Raw genomic sequence first — 27,496 nt, 5'->3', positions numbered from 1 at the left:
CACGTTCACCCCACTATATGAACGGAAGTGTTTTGTGCGGGAATTCCCCTACGGAAAAAGATCTCGTGACGTCATTATGACATCACATGACCGGTTTATGCAAAGTTACAGACATGCAGAATCATCAATGGTGGCTATATACAGGAAACGGATGTTACTCGGTGAAATAAAACCAAAGTTCTTTTAATGCAGTGTCTGTTGTTTTACCGTATTGCCCTGGTTTTAAAATTTGTGTTTATACCAGGCTGCACTGTGTTGTTATTATACTTGTTTTTGTTTTTACCTGTAGCGTGTTTAAAAAAACTATATGAATGTATAAAGACTTTGTTATATATTATTCTAAATTCTCATTGTTGCAGATGCTACATTGGGATATTACTAGGTGAACTACAATATGTGGTTTATTGGATTATAATATATTGTGGTTGTATTATAACTTGGGAATATGATGTCGCCACAGAAAGATAATTTACATCAATTAACTTTCTTTGATCCCCTGAAAGATGGCGGGTCAAAACAAGCGAGTGTTTTGCAAAGCGTGGTCGATTTCTTCTCCCTGAAGAAAGGTGAGGTTGGCAGTGAGCATGAGGTCATAGGCACCAAACCTGGAAGTTTCTACACCGCATTAATCAGTAAACATTACAACCAATAAGTTAGATTTGTTTCATAGTAATTTGTGGCTAACTATCCCTGTCTCCCCTGTGTTTTTAAAAGTGGGTGCCTATGCAGGTGGTGCATAAATCCTTACCAACAGTGGTGTATGCCAAAATAACAAAGTGTTTCAACAGACGCACACAGAAGTACGACGGCAAGTAATGTGAATTTAAACGAAAGCGTTCCCCAGTTGTCTCCAAGTATTGAAGTTGATCATGATGATGGTAATTGTGTTATATGTAGCCCAACGTACTTGTGTGTGTTTATATGCATATGCTGGGCTGTATATCTATATGTGCATTATTGTGTTGTATACTATATGTGCATTGAGACTCTTTTGGTTTTTTAGCATTTAGTGCGTTGTATGAATTTTAAAATACAACTTATACATACATGTACATCTCAGGTTCCCGCATTGAGAAGTCGCACACCTTCACGAACCCCTCGCTACAATTACGTCGACCTTCTACACTTGGTGTGGAGACGACATATAAGGTGATTTCACTCTAATAGGTGTGTAATGGGGGTAACTGTGGTGGTCATGTGTTATGGGAGGGGATTAGCTTTTGCTTATTATCTCCATATTTTAACTTTGTGAGTGATTGTTTTAATGTATGGCTGACAGTTTAGACAACCCAGTGACCACTGGGTTGGAGCAAATGTCGTTAAGTGTCTTGCCCAAGGACACATAAACGTATCAGTATCGAGCATTGAACTCGGTATCCTTGGGTTATAACAAACGTATTGCTTATTTATATTTCTTTGTATATCATTGATTATAACATATTGTTTTGACACAGAACAAGGAAGCCACCCATGGCAGTGAAGTCGAATTATTGACGTTCAAGAATATTTTCAAAGATTTTCCGAAACGTATTGTTCCAAAATATCATTCGCCTGTTAAGGTGATGGTGGGTGGTTGGTTGGACCTTTGTATTCAAATATTTGTACATACGTGGTAACTTGTAAGCAAGCATGAGGTTTATGAAACAGAACACTTGTATAATTTGTGTTATAGCCACTGTCGTTGCCCACCATGCAGGGATAGATAAGTTAAATTAAGTTCTAAAAATAGTGTACCAACAAACAAAAATCAAGTCCAACTCATAGTTTACTATTAAAGAAATATTTTATTTTCCGCATAAAATCACTGAGTCACTTGAATAAATGATTCAATGAGTTCGTTGCACTTAATCCTAACTTATCTAGTCATAAGAAACACATTTTTATCTATTTAACCCACAACCTCTGGGATAGATAGAGAACGCTAGCCACTGTAAAGGACTATTCAACTTCTTTCCTACCCCAGGAATACAGAGGACAGAGCGACAACTCAAGTGAAGACTTGAAACAATATTGGATGCCAGACAAACATTGCCATGAATGTTATGAATGTGGGGATAGATTCACCACGTTTAGAAGACGCCACCATTGCAGGATATGTGGACATATATTCTGTAGCAGATGTTGCTACCAGTTTATACCAAGAGAAGTCATCGCACAAGCAGGTGATGGATGGTGTGGTAGCTTTGTGTGGTGGGGTAGTTTGGTGACTCATGTCCACGATGGTAGCAACATTGAGGTTTGAACCCTGTATCCTCTAGTTAAGAAAAAAATGCCCAAAATAAGAGTAATAGGCCCAACTCTGGCATAAATCCAAAGCCCCATAGTTTGCTTCACTTGTTGGTTGGTGGGGCCTCAACCATATAGAATATGTCACTTGTATACAATGGTACAAATAAAACTATATATTAATGTAATAATTTCAAATTAAGATTATGTTACTTATGTTACAGTATAATTCACTGTTACATGACTTATGTATACAAGATATTCAACCATGATATAAACCTTCCCAGGAGTTGGCATGTTACGTTCATGCACGTATTGTTATTCTTTATTGACGTCATACACCAAACCTACTGTAACAAACACTACAGCAAAGAATCTACAAATACTGAACGAATACGATGGACTGATTGACGTAAGGATTAATATTTGTTTACTGGAAATTGTTTATTCAACATTATTTACTGTGGGCTTTTGATGTTTCAACCAAGCTTTTAGTGTTAGTTTAGAAGCCATGCTTTTACCCAAAAACTTGATTTTTTTCAAAGTTTTAAAATTGTGATTTTACCCCAACGCATGATACCGTTTGCCCGAATGTTAAAACATCTTCCTTTGGGTCGTTACTTGTTACCAAACTGTACAAATTGTTTTTTTTTATTGTTTTGCTGCTAATTCTTTCTCTTTATTGTTTAAATTAGTTTTACCTTTGATATTGTATTCGAAAAGATAAGTTCCACATATACTTGTTTCTGGTTTATACAGGCCTCGCATGAATCAAATACTTCACTTAATCTACAACTGGATCCATTCAATACAAGGTTGGACTTTATGATTAATAGATATTATTTGGATTTATCATATGCAAACTTTTGTTGCCAGTTGTTATGTAAAATGAGATAATGGGACAACTTTGGTCTAAAACCCAGTTTTCTACTGCATAGCCTTACCCTTACCTTACCTCTATAGAAGAATGTTAATTTCAAAGTATTAATTCTATGTTGCGTATTAACGTATTGACACCTTATTTAAAGTGAATTTACATTTTATACAGCCCACATAAACATCTTATATATTATTAGTTTCTCGCGACATCCCAAAGGTCGGTCACGGTCGTTGGTTTCGGGTCGTGGTTCGCCGATCGAGGACGGGGTGATGTCACCCATGCAAACGGAAGCTACGAGGGTAAGTTGGAAGTTATGTGAATACAAGGGGGCAGCACATTTCACTCCTATCTTCACGCTGCATAAGCAGTGTCATTTTAAACAAAACCTTTTTTAGTGACTTAATTATAACTAAACTGTCATATTACAACCAAATTCTTTATCAAATGTTTCCAAAGTAGTTTCTGACCACAGCGTGTCTTATCGGTCGTCGTTTTGCTGCTTATTCCATTCGTTTTAATTATTTTGATCTTTGCTATCGCATTCGTAGAAGTAAATACAGTTCATGATATTTAACATCCACAGAAATCCCCATACAATGTATTTGACGTAACCCCTGGCTTGCAACCCCCTTTCAACAACCAACATGAACAAGTTACGTTCGCCAAAGGTTCGGTTCAACTGCATGAGTTGTGGGCCAAGATAAGCGATGATAAAGATGGGTTGGAGTTCAGGGATCATAGATACAGGTGGGGGTACATTTGATTTTTGGTAATATTGACAAATTTATAAATATGCCTAATTCAGCTACGTTTATCTCCTTAAACAATTCCCCTCTAAGTGTAGGTAAGAGAGTCGGAAATATGTAAATAACCCGATGACACTTAACCCCCCATCTAACATTACACCTCCCAGGTTACGAAAGTTCACGCAGAGCGTAACGGGCACGGAGCTCGTTGATTGGTTGATCACACGTGGTATAACGGAGACCCGACCACAAGGGTGCGCCATCGCACAAGCATTGCTCGACGCTGAGTGGATTAAGAGCGTCGTTGATGATCGGGTGGGTTGGTACAGGGTTCAAAGCCCCGCGTGGGGTGTATGCTTGGGTGTAAAACAGCTTGTGGATGTTCCAATCTGGGAGTATCTGATGGTGGATGAAACGTTGGAAAAACATTACTTTTCATACCAGATAAGCCGTTGGATGATAATTTACATTATGCCTGGTAGCAGAAGTAGCCAAAGAATGTATAAAATAAACATGCATTGATATTTGCGAACCAGACAGTGAGCATGGGGTGTATGAAGCCATGGTATGGTGTGCAACACCCGTGTATTAAACCACTTGGTTTCCTAACTATAATCTAAACTGGATAAACATAAAGTATACTTAGCATGAGGTATATGATACATTCAACATCATCCAGGTTTTCCATGATGAATATTGTTTGTATCAACATGGATCAAACGCAACACGAGCTGACTCATATTACAAATCAACCGGTCTGGTTCTACAAAGTACTCCCATTAAACAGTCGAGACGACCATCTCGCCAATCCCGGGTACTATCGCATGAATATGGGACCACACTGGACAACGAACCAAATTGGGTCAAAGAAATATCAAACGAGGAAGAGAAAGATTCGGATGATGGACTCCATTTCTGGTCCCCAGGTGCGGCATAATGGGGCCATCCCAATAAACTAGTTATTTCACTAATACTAAGTAAGGCCACAATACCTAGCATTGCCTGACATTAATTATATGTTGTTTTATTCATTATCAATTTTACCATGTTTTTTATTTATTCACAATCCATCACTGCTATCTTTTCGTGATTTATACCGTCACGACTCGGTAAACCCATGTGTGCTTTTTTTATATACCTGAAACTTATGCAATATAATCATGATCTAGCTCTCATTTGGTTAATATAATGGCTATTATATCTACACTGGTTCATATATAGTATCAATACACACCGATACCCCACAATAACCCAACCCCCCCCACACACACAGTACAACCCTTCTACAAACTACTGGACAGCGGACAAGATTATTTATTATCGAGCGATTCTTCGTCCGCTCAATCTGGTGGCTCGCTGTCAAGTTATGTGGAGATCGACAACGAACATAAGATCATTAAATATAAAAGACCCAGGTAAGGTTGCTGTGTTGTATGGGGCATGAATAAATTTAAAGACCCAGGTAAGGTTGCTGTGCTGTGTGTACTGGTTGTTTCATGATGGCAATTATAGATCAACCCGGAATTTTCTGCACCACAATAATCAGTAAACATTACAACCAATAAGTTTATTTCACAGGATTGTGTGCTAACTATTCCTGCCTCCCCTGTGTTTTTAATAGTCTGCCACCTGTAGAGTAATGAAGGACACTTCAGGTTTAGACCATAGTTGACCACCACTATATAATAGTTTGACTCATATAAATAGAATATAACTGGTCCAATACCCCAACTTTGTATATGCATGTTCTATATACAGCTGGTCCATTACCTTATAACCCCCAACCCCATCCTCACAGGCGATTATCGGATAGTTCCCCCCCACCTTTGGAGTCCGGGTTAAAACAACCAAAGTTTGTGGATGAGAATGTAACTTCGATCAGTGCCGATTATATCAGAAGTAAGTTTGGGTTTGGGTTGTTATGTTTGTGTCTGAACATGCTACCAGTATCATGTGATCTGCTGAGAGGTTGAGCATAAATTAGTGCGATGTCTGTTGTTACGTCATTATTTGCACATGAGCGTCTTTGTATGGTTTTGTATGTTTACCTTTTTATTGTTTAACAGTCATTCAGTATCTGTGCACAGTAACATTACTACGTAATATTCGTAGGTTTTGCTTGTTATGTTGAGGCTGTGTGGACTTGCTTGGATTTTAACCCTTAAGTAATAAACGTAATTTCAATGTACAAGGCGCATAATTATCACATTAACCCAACCCCAGGTTTCCTTGCATGGCACGGGACGTATTTAAACAACTCATGGTTCGTATCAAGTGTTGGATGGAGGGAGAAGGAAGTCCAAACATCTCATCTACCTTCGCATGTCAAACATGCTTTCTACAGGTTAGTTATGGTTCAACTATAAGTTAATATGTCAATATATAAATGTAATGTACACCACAATTCATATGTGTGGACATATACATGTTTAATTAAATCTTTTTAATTAAACGGGATTTGAACCTGTAACCTCTGGTTTATAGGCAAGTGCTCTAACTACTGTGTTTATCGAATATCAAACTAATTTGTTGTCAGTGTTGGGAATTGAACCCGGTATCCTTAGGTTATTACTTATGATTCAAGTCCTTTTACTGCCTTACCACTAAGCCATGGGGTAGGAAATCATTATCCAACCACTAATTCATCCAGGTTAAAGAAATTATATTTCCGACATTCCATGAAGTTCCTGCACCAGTTGTTTGTGAGGGAGAAGCTCCATACATCATGGTCGGATGTTGTTGTTCCGTTAGCCAAGCAAATATGTGATACTGTTACACCTAACGCTGAAGTTAACATGGAGATATGTCACTATGTGCATGTTAAGAAGGTAGGGGGGATGGTTCTTGATACTGCTGTATTCAAAGCTGATTATTGGAAATGAAATGGTTTGTCAACTAGAGTCCAATAAAAAGAGAAAACTTTGTCGTAAAGTAACAACGGGACAAGCAAACCTCTGCTCATGGTCTTGTTTGTTTTAGAGGCCTATTGCTACAAAGTGGTGAACAAAATAACATGTAAATATGTTTAAACAAATGTTGATTATTTTATTGATGTAGCAGGGGACCACGGTGTTGAGTGTCTCTAAAGGAAGCAAAACTATAAAAGAGAGCAATATTGGGGTAACCCATATCTCGTTGCCTCCCCACCCCACTCGCACAATAACAACACCTCCCCCCCACAGTTACTCGACAATGAACCCCAGGACTCCCGGTTATTATGGGGTGTCGTATTCTCGCATAATGTTGTTCATAATAAGATGATGAATCGAATAGACAACCCAACGATCATGTTGCTTGCCACCCCACTTGAATATCAACGCGTTCAATATAAACTGTCATCTCTTGACCCTGTAAGTATTGTTGTGTGTTGGTGTTATGTATTGTGTTAAATTTAGTCAACATTTATCAAATAAAATGTTGATTTGATAACTAAGAGATGCATTTGGTTTCATATTAATTTTTGTTAGTTATAAGTTTTATAATTTATTTAATTTTTAGAATGAATGTTGAATTTTTAAATGAAATAATATTGTTTCGTAAACACATGCCCCACATTAAACCCATGTTTCAAAATAACCACCAATCCACTTTAAACTTTATCATACACTTTCCAGATCGTCCAACAGGAGCCAGAGTTCCTCAAACATCTCATTTCTAGAATTGTGTCGCGGAAACCCGACATTGTGATGTCACAATGCTCAGTGTCGCATGAAGGGAGGAGGTTGTTGCTTGACGCTGGCATCACCTTGATCATCAATGTCAAGCAGGTGAACAACTCCTACTTAGTAGGGGGTTAGGGGGTTATGAATACACCATGTGTGTCAGGTGTATAAGAAGACACCAATATTATAACACGACAGTTAGCATGTGGTTTATTCACAGCCGGTAATGGAGCGATTATCGCGTTGCACGAACGCCGACGTAGCTTACTCCATCGATCAATTAAAGACCGTACGCTTGGGTAGTTGCGGTCGGTTTCGTGCCAGCCAACATTACAATGGACGTAGAAAGGTGGTTTGTAGTGATGGGGTGATGGAGGACGGGTAAGTTAGGTTGACCGGGATGTATTGTTGTTGTTGGTTGTATTGTTAATATTTAACATATATGTATTGAGCCAACTGTTGCTTAAATCCCTGAGTGTTGGGGTAAGAGTCCAACTTTGGTTTATATCCAAAGTTCAATGCTGTGACTTGCTGTAGAATTAAACTAAATAGTAAAGAACAATTGGTTTACAGTAATGGGCAACCCTGGTTTATATTTTAGGCCTATTGATATGCCTAACTTAAAGATCTCACTCATATAGAATAGAGCAAACATGTTGGTATATTTGGCCAATTCTCGCCTACTGAACATTATGAACATTATATTTTATGAACAAACTGAAAAACTGTTTTATATAACTTAAACAATGTTAGTTTAATATTTTTAATATTACCACACTGACCCAACACATTCCCTCCGCAGTGAATCATCCACGAACGCATACAAAACCCTCATCTATGTTGATGGTTGCGACCCCACCAAAGGTTGCTCCGTTATATTAAGGGACCTTCCTCACTATCTACGAAGACAGGACACGGATCATGTGATACAAGATCGATTATCGAGGGTGAAGAGGGTTTTGCTCTTCCTAATAAGGATCATGTATCATGGGAAGTTGGAGGTGGGGGTGTTTTGCTGTGTGGTAGCTTGCTAAGATATCGCAAATGTAAAAGATGTTATTTTTTTAAATAAATGAATTCATGTAAGTTGTGTAACCTTGCATGGGGGCAACGACAGTGGTAATGACGCGGATGTTCCATTTCACACACCTCGTGCCGCTTACTAGCTACCACATATTTAACTTTGTGGATGATTGTTTCTGTATAGTGGTAATGCACTACTTATGCCACAACACAAGACGTTAAACCACACCATTACACTGAAGTGGGAGGCAATTTTAATTTTTCAAGTTTTTCCTTCTCCAGATCTCGTACTTACTCGATCAACAAGACGTGGCATCTTCCTTCCCTTCATCTAGGAAGAAAAAAAGATGTCGAAGATCCAAACCCACGGTGGCGCCACCTCCAATCAAGGGGTTTTCAAGCGAAACCTCTGGTAGGAGCTTATATCTATTTATATGGAATGTTATTTTTGTGTGGGGTCGTTATTTTATGACCTGTCCTTGGTTTTTAACTCCGACAATGAGGTGTATGAAGCCACCATGTATGGTGTGCAACACCCGTGCCTTTCATATTAGTTTGCTCAAGTAAAAACTATATTGGTTGTCGTTTTCCTGATAAGTCTTTTCTCTTCATTGTTATAATAAACCTGTTTTTCGTATTCAATAAGAGATAAATAAATAATATGTTACCATGATTGTTCACAACCAAACCATAATAATCTTAGAATCAGAAGTCCATTCAGCTGAGGAGTCGGTCGTGGCATCGGGCGGCTTCGTGTCCAGTGTGTCCGACGACAACACCATCACCCCTGACTTCCTGTCAGCTAACGATCGAACCCCCGATAGTTGCCCCGACAGCCCCCTGTTCAACGCAGCACACAAGGGGGCGACGTTCACCCTTCCCAATGTTGACAAACCCAACATAGAAGTTTCAACGGAGTTGGAGCAAAGTAAACATGGGAAGGTTTTGGAGGAAAAATCAAAAGTTTTTCAAGATTTCTTGAAAACCTCGTTGCTAAGGTTAATATGCGGGTGATGTTGGCTAGTTACGTGTGTGTCTTATATGATTATCTACAAGCTGAAATAGCTAAAATTCAATGACATTCAATTCCATTGCTTAGGTTACTAATGTATGTGGGGTTGGTGTGGGATAAACACAGATGTTTGAAAGTCTGGGTGGTGGGGTGATGGGCAAATCTGGCCAAAATCTTGGGTTCCTGTCACAAACACCAGAAATAAAGTTTCATCCATTATATAGTTGTAATATAATAATTGCAATGATAAATAGGCATTTAGCAAAACTTACTCGGCAACACTGTTGTCCTCATTACAACTGGCACACTATAAGCATCATATCAACAAAACTAACATATCAACCCACCCCCCAGCACCTCCCCTCTCATCCAACCAGTGGTCCCGTTCCTCCTCACCAACAAAGGACCGTCTTCACCACTGAGGAAATATTTACCCGAGCGATTGTTTTGGTCCGATTCCTTTTGTTCGAACCCAGAGTCAGTGAAACATGAATGGGTTGGGAAGGTAAGTGAAAGTTTTGAATGCTAAACACATGTAAATAAAACTAGCATGTTATAAATATAATCCAGATACGGCATCGTACGCAAAGCAACGATCGAATTTACACCGATGTTGAAAATGAAACCGTGTCGTTACGCAGCAGGTTTGCCTTCCATTTCTTACTCGCAGCTTGTACGGGTAGTTTAAGATCATGAACTAAAAACTGCCTTTTTATGTGGATAAGATCATTGGCATTCTTTTTAGTTCACGTTAGTTACAACATTACATTTAACCAGAAAGTCTTTTTGCTTATAATATGTCAGGTACCAACAGCACATATACTCGCAAACTATTCTCTCATCAAAGTTTTTTATCCAAAATTTGTAAAAAACCTCCTGGAACATCCAGTTAAACACTGAGTATTGAGGTGTTTGATGTTTGTAGTTTGATATTTGTAATTTAAAGATCCGGCACAAGCGATACCTTTGCTCCAGAGAACATGTGGAGGACGCCACTCCATCAAAGATCATCTGAAGATCATATTTCTAATTATAATGAGATGATTCTTAGTGTAGAGGTAGAAGCGGGGAGCTCTGTTAAGGTTGGTTTGTGGTTTGGCTGGGACTTGAACCGGGGGTGTCATGATGTATATGTAATACCATGAGCAATACACCAAACATTTGGCATAAATTAATATCATTATTCATATGTTTGCTAAAATTTATGTGAAATATAGTTTATGAATTGTGTCTCCAAAGCTTTACTTGATTTAATTTTACAATAACAGTCAAAAAGGTCTGTGAACTACTGTAGTAGGCGACCCAACCAAATCAAATGGTGACCCAGGAGTTGAAAAACACTTTATATTTTATGGATGGCAAAACCAATTAAGTGGCTTCACTGGGATTTGAACCAGGGATATTCCAACCTTTCTTATATATTCCAGCAATGGCAGGGAGTAAAACACGACAGAATGACCAGCCATGTTCGAATGCCATCGCAAGTTTCAACAAGAGGTGTGGCTTCTTGTTTTGTTTTTGATTTTCTATTAATGTTGCTGTTATGCTTGTGTTCAATATATTTTGCCTTTTTTGTTATTTTGACTTTGTGCTTTTGTTGTTTTGTTCTTGTTTTTATTATTGTGCTTGTTTTGTTGTTCTTTTTTTCCACCCACCACCCATAGTATCACGGCAACTTATAAAGTAAAGCAATAATTGATTGCTCCAAACCCCACTGTGTTGAATATTACAACATCACAAATATCATCCAAGGTTTGTTCTCCAAAGATGATCTCATGGAATGGGAGAGAATGATCATGAGTGACATCCTCCAACCATCTTCCCCAACTCAACATCCAGTGATCTTGGGAGCAACATCCGGACCTTCAACATCCGGACCTTCAACATTCGGACACGCAACATCCGAACACGCAACATCCGGACGCGCAACATCCGGACGCGCAACATCCAAACACGCAACATCCGGACACGCAACATCTGGACACGCAACATCCGGACACGCAACATCCGAACACGCAACATCCGGACACGCAACATCCGAACACGCAACATCAGGACACGCAACATCTGGACACAAAGAGGAGATGACTTGGAAGAGGAACAAACACATCTTCCTCACTTCATCTTTATCGAAACCCGCATCTTCAACTCAGATGAAAGATCTTCTCGCAAGTTTTAGGTTCGCTAACTTGTGTTAATTAACAATTATTATCTGTATAATATTGTTACATATTTAAATACAATTAATTACCCCCCCTGTCTAGTGGTTAGCACGCTTGCCCCTGGCCCAGAGATAATGCGTTTAGGCTCGTCGCTGCTACTGTTGTTGCCCTATGTGTCATTGGGCAAGACACTTAACGGTAATTTTTGTCAGCCATGCAAATCACTCACCCACAAAGTTACATATGTGGTAACTTGTAAGCTGACATAAGGTGTAAGAAACGTTGTCTGTCGTTGCCCCACCACTCATTCAAACTAACGTTTCCCTCATTACAGAGCTCGAGGATCAAACCTCACCCCCGCTACTCGTACCACCCCATCATCATGGGGTCACCCTCTCCTCCCCCCACCCCCATCACCCCCCACCCCACCAGAAGACCTCACAGAACCCACCCTACCCCCACTTGATTGTCTCGAACCGCACAACCACCAACATATATTTGTCCTATTCAGCAGGTGAATGCAACATTATAAATATTCCTTTTTTAAATTACAGAAATGATAGCACCGTCTACTAGTGTTAGTTTTTATACAGCATGGTTGTGAAGACATGACACACTCACGCACTACTAACATTACCTCAGTTTTAATCTATTTAGGTGTAAACCTGAGGTGTAAAACACATGATGTTACTTGTGTTCCAAACATTGGATTGACACGCCACCTTACAGCTCTCACTGTCGTGCAACCCATATTTAGTTTATATTCCATGATCATTGTTAATAATAAACATACGTTCCACCTCCCAGTTACAGCCTGCAATCCCCGAACGCCCCATACCCGTGCGTTATCCCGTGGGCTGTCGACATCGATTATTACCACGGTAATGACATCACAATAGGGGGGTTTCTAGAACGTTATTGTTTCCGCCCCAGCTACCATTGTCCCTCACCCACGTGCAAACGGCCGATGGTAGAACATGTTAGAAGGTGCGTTGTTATTATTCTTATTGTTGCTACAAGGCATAATGTAATATATTAATAAATTCCTCTTCTGGTGTATGGCAGATGAAATGTTCCTATTAAAAAAAAGTACTTTTTTTGCTACAAAAGATATTTATATTGCTTACAATAGTTTGTTGTTCTTACCAGGTTTTATTATTTGTTCATTAAAGTTGGTAAGAAATGTGAGGTTTACATCAATACTTAACGACTAGTACACAAATAATAAGGTAATAAAAAAATTTTTTTTGGGGTGGGGGGGGGTTTAATATTTACCTGGCAACACTGTTCATAGTTTTGTCCATGGAAACACTGCAATGAACATTGTGTTGAAGGAATTATCGAAACCAATCCCCGTCCCCCATATCTTATCATGGTGCTGGGATCCTACAACCAAAACATCAACAGGTAATTATGTAAAGTTTAAATAATCATAAATGGAACATTTAGTTTAATGCAGGGGGAATTAAGAAAAATAGGTTTCTCCCGCTGGCGTACTAGTTCTAGCTGTTGAATATTTCAACCACATTTTTAACTGTAATAAATTCCATGAATCTGCCCGAAATAACAATATCCTGGTACTGACTTCAAGATAAAATAAAATACGTAGCAAAGCACACCCACAGTCAAGCTGTCATTCATTCACCTTCAGACATTCGTCCGTTATCCGAGGATGGTTGGTCGATGTCGTTCGCCAAGTTCCTCGAACTACGACTCCAAACTCATCCAACCGTGAAGCAAGATGGGGAAGTCCCAGCGTTCGGGGCTTTCCAATATTTCTTGTTCAAGTAAGTGTTGGGTTGGTGGGGCAACACTGGTGCGGATAAAGTTAAGATAACATGAAAATGGTGTTTTGGGAACTTGGTACTGTTGGATTCAGCACAGTTAGGAATATTTGTACAGCAATGTCTGGTAGTGCAACCCAGTGGTTGGGTGCTCATTAATCAAAGGGGTTTCATACTTATACTCCAAAACATGATTGGATCTCTTAGTGTGGAATGTTTTAACTATTAATGTTTTATAGTTGTTAGCATCAAAACACTGCTATGATATAGTGAGTCTGTACTCGATAATTGTAAACTTAATATTCAACTTATACATTCCAGAGATATTGTAGCTGCATTTAAATGTTACCATGTACAAGTACATGACGTAGCACTTCCATCATCCAAGATGGCGTTCAATGAATCAACCACATGGTTGGTCAGTGGTGGAATTAAAGTTGATTCATTCTATGAAACTTGTGTTCTTAAAATGAATGAATTATCCAAGGTTAGTGTGAATGTGATTGATTGGATGGATGGACCTTATTTATCCTTGTGTGGTGCCACAGTCGTTATAACACGGGTATTCTGGTTCATACACCTCGTGCCCGCTTACAAGTTACCACGTATGTAACTTATTTATCCTCGCATGAGGGGGCAAAGACAGTCGTTATAACACGGGTGTTCTGGTTTCATACAACTCGTGCCCGCTTACAAGTTACCACGTATGTAACTTATTTATCCTCGCATGAGGGGGCAAAGACAGTCGTTATAACACGGGTGTTCGGTTCATACACCTCGTGCCCGCTTATAAGTTACCACGTATGTAACTTATTTATCCTCGCATGAGGGGGCAAAGACAGTCGTTATAACACGGGTGTTCGGTTTCATACAACTCGTGCCCGCTTACAAGTTACCACGTATGTAACTTATTTATCCTCGCATGAGGGGGCAAAGACAGTCGTTATAACACGGGTGTTCGGTTTCATACAACTCGTGCCCGCTTACAAGTTACCACGTATGTAACTTATTTATCCTCGCATGAGGGGGCAAAGACAGTCGTTATAACACGGGTGTTCTGGTTCATACACCTCGTGCTTGCTTATAAGTTACCACGTATGTAACTTATTTATCCTCGCATGGCACAACCCAGGTCGGCTACGAAGCGATGGATTCGATCCAAGATATGATCCTTGATGCGAAGTCGAGCAACCCGTACGACCTTCTGGATGTTGGTGACGTTGGATTTGATGTTGGGACTCTTCAACAAACCAGAGGAAACCATTTTGATGAGTTGTTGTCGATGTATCAAGATGAAAGGTGCCATCTTAGAGACACGGCCGATAACATTCATCTTACGCTGCTTTCTATAAAGAAAAGGTGGGTCTTGTGGTTGAGGTTACGGGTTCAAGCCTCACTGTTGTAGGCATTACTGTAATACAGAGTGGTTCTCAGTCTGTTTTGCAAGAACTCAAATAATAGGTGTAAACAATAAGGGTTTTGGTCTGGAAGTTTAAGAATAGAAATTCATTTATTTCACCCAATCTTTCGCCCACAGTCACTTGAGAGAAGGCAATGAAGGGGATTCCCCACTGCATCTCAATCATCCAACAATGGTAATTATGATGTCATAGTAAAATATGGCCCATAAGCTGCACACAACTAAATTTATTTAAATATTTAAAACAAACAAACGTATTTCCCCCATACAGAGCACAGAGGAGAGTGTGATAGTTATGCGACCATGTGAAAAGGAAAACTTATCCAGCAGTTTGTTAAAGTTGGCTTGCTTGGTTGACAAGTTAGTTCTTACTTGGAATAATAGGATCAGTAAAGTGTTTCAACAGGTTTGTTGTGTGGGTTGTATTATGTGAGCATGAGATGTGGATGCCATGTGTGTCTGGTTAATGGGGTATATGGACAACACACACATGATAGATATAGACAATAAACACCTAACAGTGGGGTAAAAGCTGTTTTGGTGTTAAACTAAAACATATGGTGGCCCCCCTTGTTATTAGTATTAAGACACCCTAGAGAATCCACCCATGTATTGTTTTGTATTATTATAAGATACCATTATAATACGCGAGTGTAAGCATGAGGTATTTTTACTCCAGGATAAAAACTCCCGTCGTGGCAGCAAGTCCGTCCCATCTTACCCCAACCCACCCCTACCCCTCGATGCAGTGTTGACCAGTGAAAACTTGAAACCAAAGCGATCACCAGTGTTGCCTTCGTTGTTTGAAACAACTGAAGCGGAACCAGGTTGGTATTGAAACAGGGGTTTTGTTTAAAATGAAAAATATTTTAGTATTATTATAAAAATATAATAAATATTATTTTATTGTAAAAAAGTATATAGAAAATATTATAGTGGTCTATGTGTGTGGTTCTCCGGGCATTTAATAGGTTATATATGTGTCTATGTTGATATATTTTAATTAAAAACGGTGTATTAGTTTTTAAACTGTAACGCTTGAAATAAAGATATTTGTTTTTTGTTTGCAAAGTTATAACTTGTTGTTCGTATTGAAACCTTGTATGTTGATTACAGAGGTTGACGTGGTGACTTCGAAACACGAAGCAAGGAGAAAAGTTAATTACACCAAACCTGTGCAACTGATGCATGAAGTGGGAACTTTGTTTAAACTTTAGATATTAAGTTCCCTTGTTGGAACTAAAACCTTGTGAAAGCAGTTGTTTCAACAAGTGCTTCTTTACTGCAAATGTTGCGTCTGTACTATAGTTAAGGGACCACAATATTACATACGTGGTAACTTGTAAGCGGGCACGAGGTGTATGAAACAGAACACCTGTGTTATAACAACTGTCGTTGCCCCACCATGCGAGGATAAATAAGTTACATACATGGTAACTTGTAAGCGGGCACGAGGTGTATGGAACAGAACACCCGTGTTATAACGACTGTTGTTGCCCCGCCATGCGATGATAAATATTTAATGATGTTTCCATGTTTAATGAACTTTTTTTTCCCCAGGATTCTGCTGACAGCATTGGTTCCAGTTATGATGACTCAGCATTATTCTCAGGTATAAAATAAATAGATGATGTTTGAAATGTTTTAATAAATATTCATTATTAGAGAAATCTCCGCTTACAAGTTCGCAGTCGGTGCCACGAGGTGTGGAGTCGGTGCCACGGGGTGTGGAGTCGGTGCCACGGGGTGTGGAGTCGGCACCGAAAAGTGTGGAGCGACAATCATCAGTGAAAAGATTCTCAAAGACGGCCTCATCGAGTAAGTGTGTTTGTTGTTTGTTAATCCACAAATTCAGCTTCACCCACTGGGAAAGCCCCATCATTCCCTAACCCCTAAATAACCCCTACCCCTTCTACCCACAGTAAGCATGCGATCCATCCTCACCCACCTACGAACCACAACCCCAATAAACATGGTGGAACCCCCTTTCCCACCAGACGAACATTACTTGCTGCCCGACACCCTCAACCTGGGACATGTGGTGAGGTTTGGTTTGTGTTCATTGTAATGACCGAGGAGGTTAAGTAGTAGGCTTCCTTGGGGAAGGTCACTAATTACAAGCAAAGTTACATCCGTGGTAACTCGTTGGCGGGCGCGAGGTGAATGAAAGTGATGGTATTTGGTTTACTTTCTGTATTTCATATTTACAGAATATTCTTCAAGTTTTATTGGTTAGAGTCAATAAAATGTTTTTTTAACTTTCTACACCCCGTGGTTTTGTTAACTGTGTTTTGATCCTCAGGTTCGAGACACTGAGCCAAGCTCAATCATCGCTTATAGTTTGGCAACATCACTCTATCAAAAGTATGTTTCGCCTAATGGACAAGTGATGCCCAATCCAGTGATGCCAGATCCAGTGTTGCCAGATCCAGTGATGCCAGATTCAGTGATGCCAGATTCAGTGATGCCAGATTCAGTGATGCCAGATCCAGTGATGCCAGATCCAGTGATGCCAGATCCAGTGATGCCGTCTCCAGTGTTGCCAGATGCAGCGTTGCCAGATCCAGTGATGCCAGATCCAGCGATGCCAGATTCAGTGATGCCAAATCTAGTGATGCCAGATCCAGTGATGCCAGATCGTGTTATGCCAAATCCAGTGTTGCCAGCTCCAGTGATGCCAAATCAAAACAGTCCAAAAGAAGTTTTGATGTTTGGCAATCCCGATCTAGAGCCGTCTTCACCCAACCAATCCACTGTCACATCCACCACTGCATCACCCATCCACATAGCCAATATATCACCCACCCAAGCACCCACCCAACCGCCACACAACCCACCAGAACACCTGGAGATTCAGTTCAGTGATTCAACCACCAAGTTTTATTGCAAAATATATTTTGCTTCAAAGTTTAAGGATCTTCGTGAAAAGGTAAGCCCACTTCGACCTAATCTATGTTTTTATGGTAGTCTGTTAACACACAACTTATTATAAGTTAGGTGCAATATATACATGGTTGTTTTATTAAACAGCTTATCCATTCACTAATAGTAGGCCATTGGTAATAGCAGCGTTAAGCCTTGAACCCGTAAACTCTGGGCCAGAGGCAAGCACGTTAACTTCTATACGATGGCGCTGGTTGTTACTCTACATATGGTGTGGAAGAGTGGTTTACGTGGCTGCCTGTTGCCTTGAGTTGTCCTCTGCGCGAGGATGATTAAGTTACATTCATTCATTGCTTACTACATGATGATAGTGTTGTTGTTGTACCCTCCAACACTTTCATGTCGATCACAGTTTCTTGACATCCCTGAGTCAACTTACATCACCTCGTTATCTCGATGTGTAAGATGGGACGCACGTGGGGGCAAGTCGGGACTATCCTTCCATAAAACCCTCGATGATCGGTTGGTGTTGAAACAAATGTCCAAGTTCGAACTTCAATCGTTCCTCGATGTCGCGCCAAGTTACCTCGACCATGTGTCCGATGCCATCAGGGAAAATGTGAGTTTAGGTATTTATGGTTTATATATTTAATATAAATGTGAAGGAGACCGCTGGGAGTTGTTTGTTCTCGAATGGCTGATGTTTCGTGTGCCATGCGGCATTACATCATCAGGGTTTGCTCACATATAATACATAGAACTAACGGCACCAACGCATATTAATATGCTTGTAAATAATAAACAAGTGATAATTTATGAATGTAACTTATTTATCCTCGCATAACGGGGCAACTACACTCCAGCAGTGCGTAACCACCGACTCACGGAGCCAAACACGATAGTGAGTGATTATTGCCACATTATTGCCACCATCACATTATGTGTTTCTACATTCAGACACCGACTGCATTATCCAAGATTCTTGGCGTGTATCGAGTTTCGTTTCGTAACATGACGACAAACAGATCGTTCAAACAAGATCTGCTCATCATGGAAAACTTATTTTATAAAAGAAACATTCAACAGGTAACGGTTGTATTTTCACCTTACCAACTGGGAGAGCTCGTGGGTGGGAACTTGAGTGACTTATCCATGGTTGCCACTCCCATGTCCACAGTCGAGTTGCTGAAGCTATTACAGTGTGTGGATAAGCAGACATAACTTTTGATTGGTTTGGTCATTTATATCCTCGTTTAGGTATTTGACCTGAAAGGTTCGGTTCGTAACCGGCACGTCAAAACTGGCAACGACCCAGGAGTTTCCACGAGCGGGGGAACCACGGCAACCAACAATCCAATGGGAGGCGACAACTCGTTTACGAATCAAAACGATTTGGTTTTATTGGACGAGAATCTACTTAGTATAATGAAAGATCACCCGTTGTACGTTCATCAACATACTAAGGTGGGGGGGTTATTATTATTGTTGTGTGTTGTGGTATTTCAAAACTGACAAGTAGGTAACGTTGGACCTGTTAGGGTTGTATTGGGTGTTATTATGTGTGTTGGTAGTGTGGGTGTTGGGGGTAATGGGCCAACTCTGGTCAAATCCCAGGTTCTTGAGGAGGACCTCACCCATAAGGAACACAATCGAATAATGTTGTAAATATGAGGTGTTGCATGCAAAGTATAACAAGGCACCCACATTAGATAAAATACATTACAATCATTGATATCGTTTCAATGAAGGTGATAATAAAGAAAGCTTTACACCACGATTCATCTTTTCTTGCTCGACATCTGATCATCGATTACTCGTTGTTGGTCGGTATCGACGATGAGAAGAAGGAAATTGTTGTCGGGATAATAGGTGAGACCTGATACTCGATACTCACTGTCGGGGTATGATGTACGTCGGGGCTCAGGAAACTTTTATGCTCGCGCCCTTTTTAATCCACTAACATTTGAGTTCCTTCAAGGTTAATATTATAGAATATACTTTGTGTAAAATTGTTTCCTTGTATGGCAACGAAACCCCCAGTTACCTCTAGTGTAGAGGTGATGGGTTCGAGGCTCGACGCTGCTACCATTGTGGGCGTATGTGACCTTGTTCAAGACACTTTTCAGCAATTGTTCCAACCCAGTGTTCGCTAATGGGTTGTATAGATTGTCAGCCATACAGAAAAACAATCACCCACAAAGTAACATACGTGGTAACTTGTAAGCAGGCACGAGGTGTGAAACTTAACGACAGTCATAACGACTGCCGTTAAAATAACAAAACAAGTCACACCAACCACACATGATAAACTTTCACAGATTACATGCGAACGTTCACCTGGGACAAGAAGTTGGAGATGGTCGTGAAGTCGTACGGGATGATCGGGAGACAGGGCACGAGGTCGATGCCAACCGTGGTGTCGCCCGAGTTGTATAAAACAAGGTTCTGTGACGCGATGGAACGATATTTTCAAGTTGTGCCCGATCGCTGGTATGGGCTGCAAGCGTATGAAGTCAAGTAAAACATTGGGTTGGTTTTATGATAATTTCAGGTTTGACGCCTATGCGTGAATACGTGTGTGTTATGGCCAGGGAGTTAAATCGATGTTAAAATATTTTGTGCAGGAGAATTTCGTCCATAGGCCTTTATTATTAGATTATAAACTGACATTTATTTAAAGTAACATTGTGTTGTTGTATCTTCATGTATAAGCTAATGTGCAATCAAATGTTTAGCTCTGGTTTGGTGCTGCTATTTATTATCTAAGTAGAAACATTGAGGAATATTTATACAAGCCATGGTTGCCTTATGTTTAACAGGTAATATTCATGTTGTTGCTAAGTGTAAGTGTTGCTGTTAAGAGATGTTTTATATTCTAGTTTAATTATTGTGCAATCAATATAATAGAAACAATATATTTATTAAAGTGTTTGTTGTTGCTGAGACACAAACTCTGATGACATCTCAATGTAGGGCAGATAAAACATTGGTCGTTTAAGATCACAAACAAATGATTGCCAGAAGATCTTCTTCAAGATATATTTATTCTTTAAATCAAGAAAAACAGTTTCCAATCATTTAATTTATTTTAAACAAATATTGAGAAGATAACTAAGGTTTATAGATAATGACTCTTGGATCGATATTGAAGATACTTCATGTTCGGTTCGCGCTCTCGCTCACCAAGTGGTTGACGATTCATTTCACATTCCAACATTTCTTGCTTGGCCAACCAGATCTGGGGATTGTGTTTGATAGAAAGTTAAACGCGCAAATGTGGTGAATTCTGTGAATCTGGATCTTATCTAGTTTATATAAAGTTGGATGATTCCCGTAACGAGCGAACAGTCAGGCTCAAGTGCTATAATGTACTTAACATTATATTTGAATGGGAGACTGATGGTGTTATTTCAACCACCAAACGCAACATTGTTTTAGATAATACGACTAAAACAATGTACAAAGTACAAAACTCGTTCAACTTTTTTGTGTTGGTTGTGCATCTTATGGCGCTTGATCCTGCTAATTGAACATGTTTGTTTCGGTGGGTCAGTGTTTAAACCATCGGTACATAAACTGAAGGGTACGAAGATCAAGGCTCGCTGAGGTGTTCGGGAACATTTGGTGCCAAACATGGAATATTGTTTGTAAGTAAAATAATGGGTATGTTGTGTATGGTATGTTATAACTTGTGTGTATACATGCAAATATTGCATACTCATGTTATAACTTGACAGCAAGCATGAGGTGTATACATGCATATACAACATACACACATGTAATACACAAGGTATTCATACTTACCCTATGTACAAGATAACCACCAAACGCAACCGACAACAATATCAATCCAACCCCAGGATTCCTTATTTTATAATCATCTTTATCAAGGGCGATGTTGGGTTTGGTGCCTTCACTGAAACGTCGTCTTGTGATGTTTGAACTTGTTGCCCCTAAAAACATGGGTGGGCTTGATACAGATGAAGGTTGGGTTTTGTTATTATTTTTGCCTCAGAGAAGCATTAGATTGTTGGTAACATAGCAAAGATAATACGAGTAAAACAATGAAGGGAATGTAATATACGTGTATTGTAGGAGTACGGTGCTAGTGAAAAATCTTCCTCCCCACCTTATTTGCTAACCCCTATAACCATCAACACCTAACCCCCTAACTTAGTGGTTAGCAAATAAGGTGGGGGAGATTCTTCACTAGCACCCGGGTTTAGTTATATTTTTTCTACCACCGTAATTTAACAAACAGCAGCATAACATTAGTTTTTTTATTAAATTCTAACTTTTAAAACGCGGAAGGCGATAAACAGTTTACTTCACAAACCAGGAACTTACCGATCTTTGAACGAAGGAACCTTAAATAGTTCAGCATGTTACGAGGTTTCTGTAGTTTACCCGATTCTAATAAACTTATTTAACCTATGGCATCAAGGACAATGACGTCACATACACAACTTTGTTGGGGAACTCCCTTTGCCGATATTCATAAAAATAACATAATGTTTCTACAAACAAGAGAGCCAGACTTCAGGATATTATAAAATAAATTCAACGCATGTTTTTATAACTAAAGTAACTTATTTGATTTAATACAAATTATAGGTTTTTATATCACAATTATTAATACCTGTTGCGCCTCATACATCTTTCTTTGTTTATTTTATTGACACTTCAAAAACTTCCCCCCACAATTATTACACGTAACTCATAAACAGAGAACACCTCACAAATTTTAACTCATTTAAAAATGTCACACCATATATTCAGCCAAAAAAGAATTATTTTATTTTCAATTGTTTAAGCAATTCTAAAATTTCAGTTCAGTTTAAATACAAACATAACGGTCCCATGTATATGGTGCGCTAAGATTCGAAACGATTGAAACAAACAAAGACAATTGTGTCGTATACATGGAAGGTTGGGTTTGTATTAAAACAGTCAAAACATCAAAGTGTGATTAACTGGTGAAAACAATAAGCAAATTATGGCAGGTTCACGATGGACCTGATGCTTAAAACGTATAAAGATGAATAAAAACAAATAAAACATCTCGTTCTCATGAAGCAGAAACATCAGGTTTATAATTCGGTAAATCTTTCCACGGGTCTTGTGTCATGGATGGATTGTAATAAACCTCAACCCCATATCTTTGGTTGGTTGGTTTGTTTCCATGGTAACCCGATGACCGTCGGTTGTTGCCCCACCCCCGGAAAGGTGGAGTCCCGTAACGGGGGGTGTGGGGTGAATAGTTGGGTTGGGGTGAATAATTGGGGCGATGGGAATAGTTTGAATCAAAACTTGAGTTTCTTTGCCAACGTTGGTTGGGACTTGGGGTGAAATAGTTCTGCAAATAAATACAAGTTTGATTTAAAGTCATGAAAATAATTTGTTGATTTTAAAGAAACCCCTCTTGGTCAAATGCGAGCTTGTAACCTCTATTGTATTAGGTGTATTCAGTTTTGGTTGGGTTGTAACTGGTATTACTGATTGTGGTACATTAGTGGTGCATGATCAATTATAACAAAATATAAATAAACTGTAATAGTTTAAAGATTCATATAAACATATAAAAAGGTTTTAAAATAAAATTGATCTTTAATCCAAATAAAGTGCTTGACAATCATGAACATATTTATTAATTTGTAATCTAACGAACTCAAAATACTAAGTTATAGTTACAGATACATATAGTGGTTAACAAATAAGGTGGGAGGAAAGACTCTTCACTAGCACCACAAATTTTCAGTCAAAATTACAACTTGTACTTAAAGTAAACAACTCACCCTCGGCGTATTTTGATTGTAACCTCGATAATTCGGATTCATTTTAAATTGACAACTTATTTAAAAGTTTTCGAAAACAAAATTTTGTTTAGAAGTTTGGTGAAATATTACACGGGGATTTCCCTTTTCTACCAGAACTCATACGGGGACTAAGTTCAAATAAAAAGTACATTTCACGTTTGTTTTAGCGGTATGTCAGTCAATATATACACGAAATATTAAATAAGGCATATTAAATTGCTGCATAACTTCTATCATGTATCTTTAACACGCAAAATGAACGAAATATTTAAAGTGTGTTGGATTCACCCGCAAGGTAGCGCTAAGCATCAACGAAAAATGTCATGCCTTAAATTTTATAATTTTTGGGCTTAATAAGTTTGGTTCATGTCTGTTTATCTACAAGAAATGTCAGTCTTTAGGGTTGTATTTGTTTAAAGTCAGGGTGCTAGTGAAGATTCCTTAAACGTTAACCCCTATCATGGATTCTTCACTAGTTGTGCTAAACCAAGTTCACTTTCTGTGATATATGAAATTCACTTATCCACAGATTCACCACATATAGCATGTTACAAGTATAGTTAACATGCAGAACTGTTACGAAGTTTTGGAATGTCCCAACTTTTCCCCGCATGCTGTTGTAAAGATGAACTACCAGCGTTTGTTGTTACAACATCACCCCGATAAACAACTTACCCCCCAACCCTGCGACGAGGGGTTTATTAAAATCAACCACGCGTGGAAGATCCTAAACGATGACAAGGCAAAAAAGAATCATGACTCTGCGCTAAACCAACAATTAAGGGAATATGATGTCACAATCAATGAAATTGTTAATATTTCCGAGTTTGATTATGATGAAACAATAGACAACGATGATGTCATAATGTTCGATTATGTTTGTCGTTGCGGAGGATCTTACGAATTATTTTCAAATATTTCTTCCGTTAAAAACATTCTGCCCACAATAGTTGGCTGCAGTATTTGTTCATTGTATATTGAGGTGGTTTCGTAGCCAATATTCGGGTTTATTACTTTATTTATTACAAGTTTATCAACTGTTTTAGTTCATTATGGCATGCTTAGATTTTATAGATCTGTTTGCAACACAGCAAATATTAAACAAATATCGATGAACTTACTAACATTTTAAGTGTCATGCAACATATGATTTTTCCAAAAGTATATTTTTATGGTTATGAATTGGCTATGTGGCACACACTATGTTTCATTATAATAACGAATAGATATTGTGGCATGCATGTAATGCAAATGCAGATAGAACGCCAATTTAATGTTTGTTGGTGTCCGTACTTGGTTACAACACAATATTCAACACTTTACACAGAAGATCTTATTCAATAGTTTGCAACAAAACTGTTTCTAAACCTTCATAGCATTTGTTCCTTGCGTTTTATGTTTACTAATTAAGTTTCCTTTTGGTTTAAATTAATTTATTTAACTTTTAACACCAGACTTAATGTTATTCTCATAAAAAGAATATTAATTTATATTTAAAATTTTCCAGGCACTCTTAGCGTATTATTCCCACCAAGTTACACCCGGTTAATATTCCTTTATATCCATCGGGGGGCGTTTATGAAACTCCTTGGTTACGATGGAGGAATCGAACGGGATCGAAGAAGTTGTGGAGGAAGTTGTTCGTGTGGGGTAAGTTGAGTGTACATTTGAGTCAGGGCGAATGGTTGTTTCAAGCAGTCGGCACCATGGGTTGTAGCACCCTGGGTGTTGGGGTGATGGGCAACTCTGTTTTTAATTAGACATGCTTGAAGGACCTCACTTGAATAGAAAAACTATATGCATGTAGTGCAACACCTGGTTCGTACCCTGATATAAACAATGATATTCCACACAGAGCAAAATGTGAAGCACAAGAACAAACAGAAGAAAGTGAAAATAAAATGAAGAAGAAAAAGAAAAAGAAAACTAAAGAAGTTTCCCCAGAAGAAAAGGTTTGTGTAATTTTACTTAACTTTTTGGGTATATTAACTTATTAAGTCATTCTACATATTATAAACAAAATCTTCTGATAAAACAATGTTTGCTTGATAGTTTTGGTTTAAACATAAATCCAACTTAACTAAATATTTACAAAGAAACTGCAAAACATTGAATCTCAATGTAGAGTCAGGAACGTTTTAACTAAATGATAAAAACGGATATAGCTGTTAACTTCTACATAAACTCAAATAAAAATAAATTTAAAATGTTTGCCAAGCCCAAAATCCCATGACCAAGCTTTTACACCTACATCACGTTTGAGGAGCCAGCAGATAAAAGGTGTAACACGTATTCTCTCCCTTACCTTTATATATTGACTGCAATATTTGTGTGTTTCTACCACTATGACATGTACCCTAATGTTTAGTTTTGGTTTGTCATTTAAACCACGTGAACCTTCCGCAGGATTCGTTCAACATGAAAGTTGTTCAATCAGCGCTTGCTGCATTCGAACACGAAACTTCCTCATTGAAGGAACCGGCGTCGAAACCATGGAAGTTCTGGGACACTCAACCCGTGCCTAAACTAAGTAATACTGTTTCTATTCGTCATACTATAGATATCTTAATTATTATTTTGCTGTTGTTGCTGATGGGAATAATATATAAATAACTCTATGGGGGAAATATACGTCATCATCAAGATATTGTATGATGATGTTTTGGCAGATGGCATATACTGGTTTACCAGAACGACATTTTAATTATAAATATTTTATATGAATATTTAATTATACAAAAGTGGTGACAACACCCGTGTCTCTGGAACATACTGTGGGTAACATGGATAAGTTGAGATTAAGTTGTGGGGGTTTCGTTGCTACATCCATGGCTGATAATTTAGACAACCCATTAGTGACCACTGGCATAGGCGCCGAGTTTTGAAATGTAGTGCAGAGGCGGAGCCTATTATGACGTAACACAATCGTGACGTCATAACACTTCGGCGTTTCATTGACGTTATTTTACGCTTGCTCTACGCTGGACGTCAGTGTTTTGCGTTGATCCTTTCCCCGTGCGTATTTGCAAGATTGACCGATATATAAATCGTTCGTTCGAGGCGACGTGCTTTTTACTTGACCTTTACGTGCGTCATAGTTTAACGTCCATGTGCGTCGTAGTTTAACGTCCACGTGCGTCGTAGTTTAACGTCCACGTGCGTCGTAGTTTAGCCTTTTCGCGCGTCGTCGTACAAAGGCAAAGCAACACATTCAATGTTCGGTACTTAGAAAATGAAGAACAACCAACGGGCTAAACAGACAATATTATCCTACTTTTTTTTTTTTCTAAACAATGTAGGCGTTTCTAAACAATGTAGGCGGTAATAAACAACCTAAATATGTTCCACAAGTAGCACTGCTGTATATTTACGATGTTTTCCTCAGCCTAGCAGCCTATTTATTACGAAATAGTAGGGATCTCACGTGGATTCATTGCATCATAATAGCGATTGTTTGACCTGGTAATTAATTACGAGATAATAGTAATTCACACGTTGATTGTGTGCGTCATAATAGCGATTGTCCCCTTGATTATTTAGCCAGCGGGAGCTTGAAAACAGGTTTGAAGTTGAACGTTTGCGATCAAGTAAAGAATTGTTTCATCTACAATGAATACTTTCATCTACAATGAATATTTATCTAACTACCTTTATCATTTAACAACGATAGATCAACAACGTTTGTTTGAACCTGGTTTAAACCAAAGTTACTAACCTGTTCCAAGCATGATTACCGCATGTTTAAAGTGACGATTGTGACGTAAATAAGACAATTACGCATACGTAACAGCTATATAACAGATTCTGCACATGCGGTCAACGCATGACCAAGTACCATGCGGTCAACGCATGCCTAAATATCCGTTCTCTTATTGTCACGTC

At 38.8% G+C, this 27,496-nt stretch overlaps 5 protein-coding genes across 8 annotated transcripts in view; 3 read left to right on the top strand and 2 right to left on the bottom strand.

Annotated features, from left to right (window-relative positions):
• The first annotated feature begins 124 nt into the window (after positions 1 to 124).
• Positions 125 to 20,691, top strand: LOC108949957 (1-phosphatidylinositol 3-phosphate 5-kinase-like). 4 transcript variants are annotated; one of them, XM_026837174.1, is made up of 45 exons: positions 125 to 566; positions 789 to 878; positions 1,061 to 1,149; positions 1,455 to 1,559; positions 1,964 to 2,162; positions 2,514 to 2,642; positions 2,984 to 3,041; positions 3,303 to 3,405; positions 3,690 to 3,853; positions 4,020 to 4,167; positions 4,532 to 4,778; positions 5,126 to 5,267; positions 5,651 to 5,751; positions 6,076 to 6,196; positions 6,503 to 6,680; positions 7,035 to 7,202; positions 7,467 to 7,619; positions 7,735 to 7,895; positions 8,317 to 8,515; positions 8,820 to 8,949; positions 9,241 to 9,535; positions 9,904 to 10,054; positions 10,120 to 10,193; positions 10,496 to 10,631; positions 10,977 to 11,046; positions 11,302 to 11,728; positions 12,046 to 12,225; positions 12,519 to 12,698; positions 13,006 to 13,118; positions 13,363 to 13,498; positions 13,817 to 13,982; positions 14,628 to 14,854; positions 15,033 to 15,090; positions 15,187 to 15,321; positions 15,595 to 15,742; positions 16,032 to 16,108; positions 16,476 to 16,527; positions 16,581 to 16,733; positions 16,838 to 16,956; positions 17,218 to 17,844; positions 18,211 to 18,417; positions 18,756 to 18,884; positions 19,056 to 19,262; positions 19,547 to 19,667; positions 20,117 to 20,691. In XM_026837174.1, exons 1-45 carry the CDS (start codon positions 446 to 448, stop codon positions 20,317 to 20,319), a joined length of 7,197 nt encoding a protein of 2,398 aa, XP_026692975.1. In that variant the 5' UTR covers positions 125 to 445; the 3' UTR covers positions 20,320 to 20,691. The 4 variants fall into 4 exon arrangements, with proteins under 4 accessions (XP_026692975.1, XP_026692976.1, XP_026692974.1 ...); XM_026837175.1 differs by having other exon boundaries at positions 1,455 to 1,565; positions 11,317 to 11,728; XM_026837173.1 differs by having other exon boundaries at positions 1,455 to 1,565.
• A 174-nt stretch (positions 20,692 to 20,865) lies between these two features.
• LOC100183753 lies at positions 20,866 to 22,281 on the bottom strand. Its single transcript, XM_002129524.5, has 3 exons — positions 22,146 to 22,281; positions 21,603 to 21,751; positions 20,866 to 21,036 (listed from the first exon to the last, which is right to left on the bottom strand). The coding sequence occupies exons 1-3, from the start codon at positions 22,180 to 22,182 to the stop codon at positions 20,917 to 20,919; spliced, it is 306 nt and encodes a 101-aa protein (XP_002129560.1). The 5' UTR covers positions 22,183 to 22,281; the 3' UTR covers positions 20,866 to 20,916.
• Positions 22,282 to 22,454: 173 nt separating this feature from the next.
• On the bottom strand, positions 22,455 to 23,767 carry LOC100181390. The gene is made up of 2 exons (XM_002129501.5): positions 23,594 to 23,767; positions 22,455 to 23,154 (listed from the first exon to the last, which is right to left on the bottom strand). The coding sequence occupies exons 1-2, from the start codon at positions 23,633 to 23,635 to the stop codon at positions 22,867 to 22,869; spliced, it is 330 nt and encodes a 109-aa protein (XP_002129537.1). The 5' UTR covers positions 23,636 to 23,767; the 3' UTR covers positions 22,455 to 22,866.
• A 412-nt stretch (positions 23,768 to 24,179) lies between these two features.
• On the top strand, positions 24,180 to 24,608 carry LOC113474732 (dnaJ homolog subfamily C member 24-like). Its single transcript, XM_026836996.1, has one exon. The coding sequence runs from the start codon at positions 24,180 to 24,182 to the stop codon at positions 24,606 to 24,608; it is 429 nt and encodes a 142-aa protein (XP_026692797.1).
• Positions 24,609 to 25,052: 444 nt separating this feature from the next.
• The window catches only part of LOC100181870 (glycylpeptide N-tetradecanoyltransferase 1), a 7,123-nt gene continuing 4,679 nt past the window's right edge, over positions 25,053 to 27,496 (top strand). Inside the window, exons 1-3 of the mRNA XM_009862068.3 lie at positions 25,053 to 25,264; positions 25,470 to 25,566; positions 26,021 to 26,144. Of these exons, the coding sequence (XP_009860370.1) occupies positions 25,212 to 25,264; positions 25,470 to 25,566; positions 26,021 to 26,144 (274 nt within the window). The 5' untranslated portion in view covers positions 25,053 to 25,211. The remainder of the gene's footprint in view (positions 25,265 to 25,469; positions 25,567 to 26,020; positions 26,145 to 27,496) is intronic.

The sequence above is a fragment of the Ciona intestinalis genome, chromosome 12 (genome assembly GCF_000224145.3).
Source record: "Ciona intestinalis chromosome 12, KH, whole genome shotgun sequence".
NCBI classification, from domain to species: domain Eukaryota; kingdom Metazoa; phylum Chordata; class Ascidiacea; order Phlebobranchia; family Cionidae; genus Ciona; species Ciona intestinalis.
Note: the sequence above shows the minus strand (reverse complement) of the source record. Positions and strands in the feature narration are given on the sequence as shown.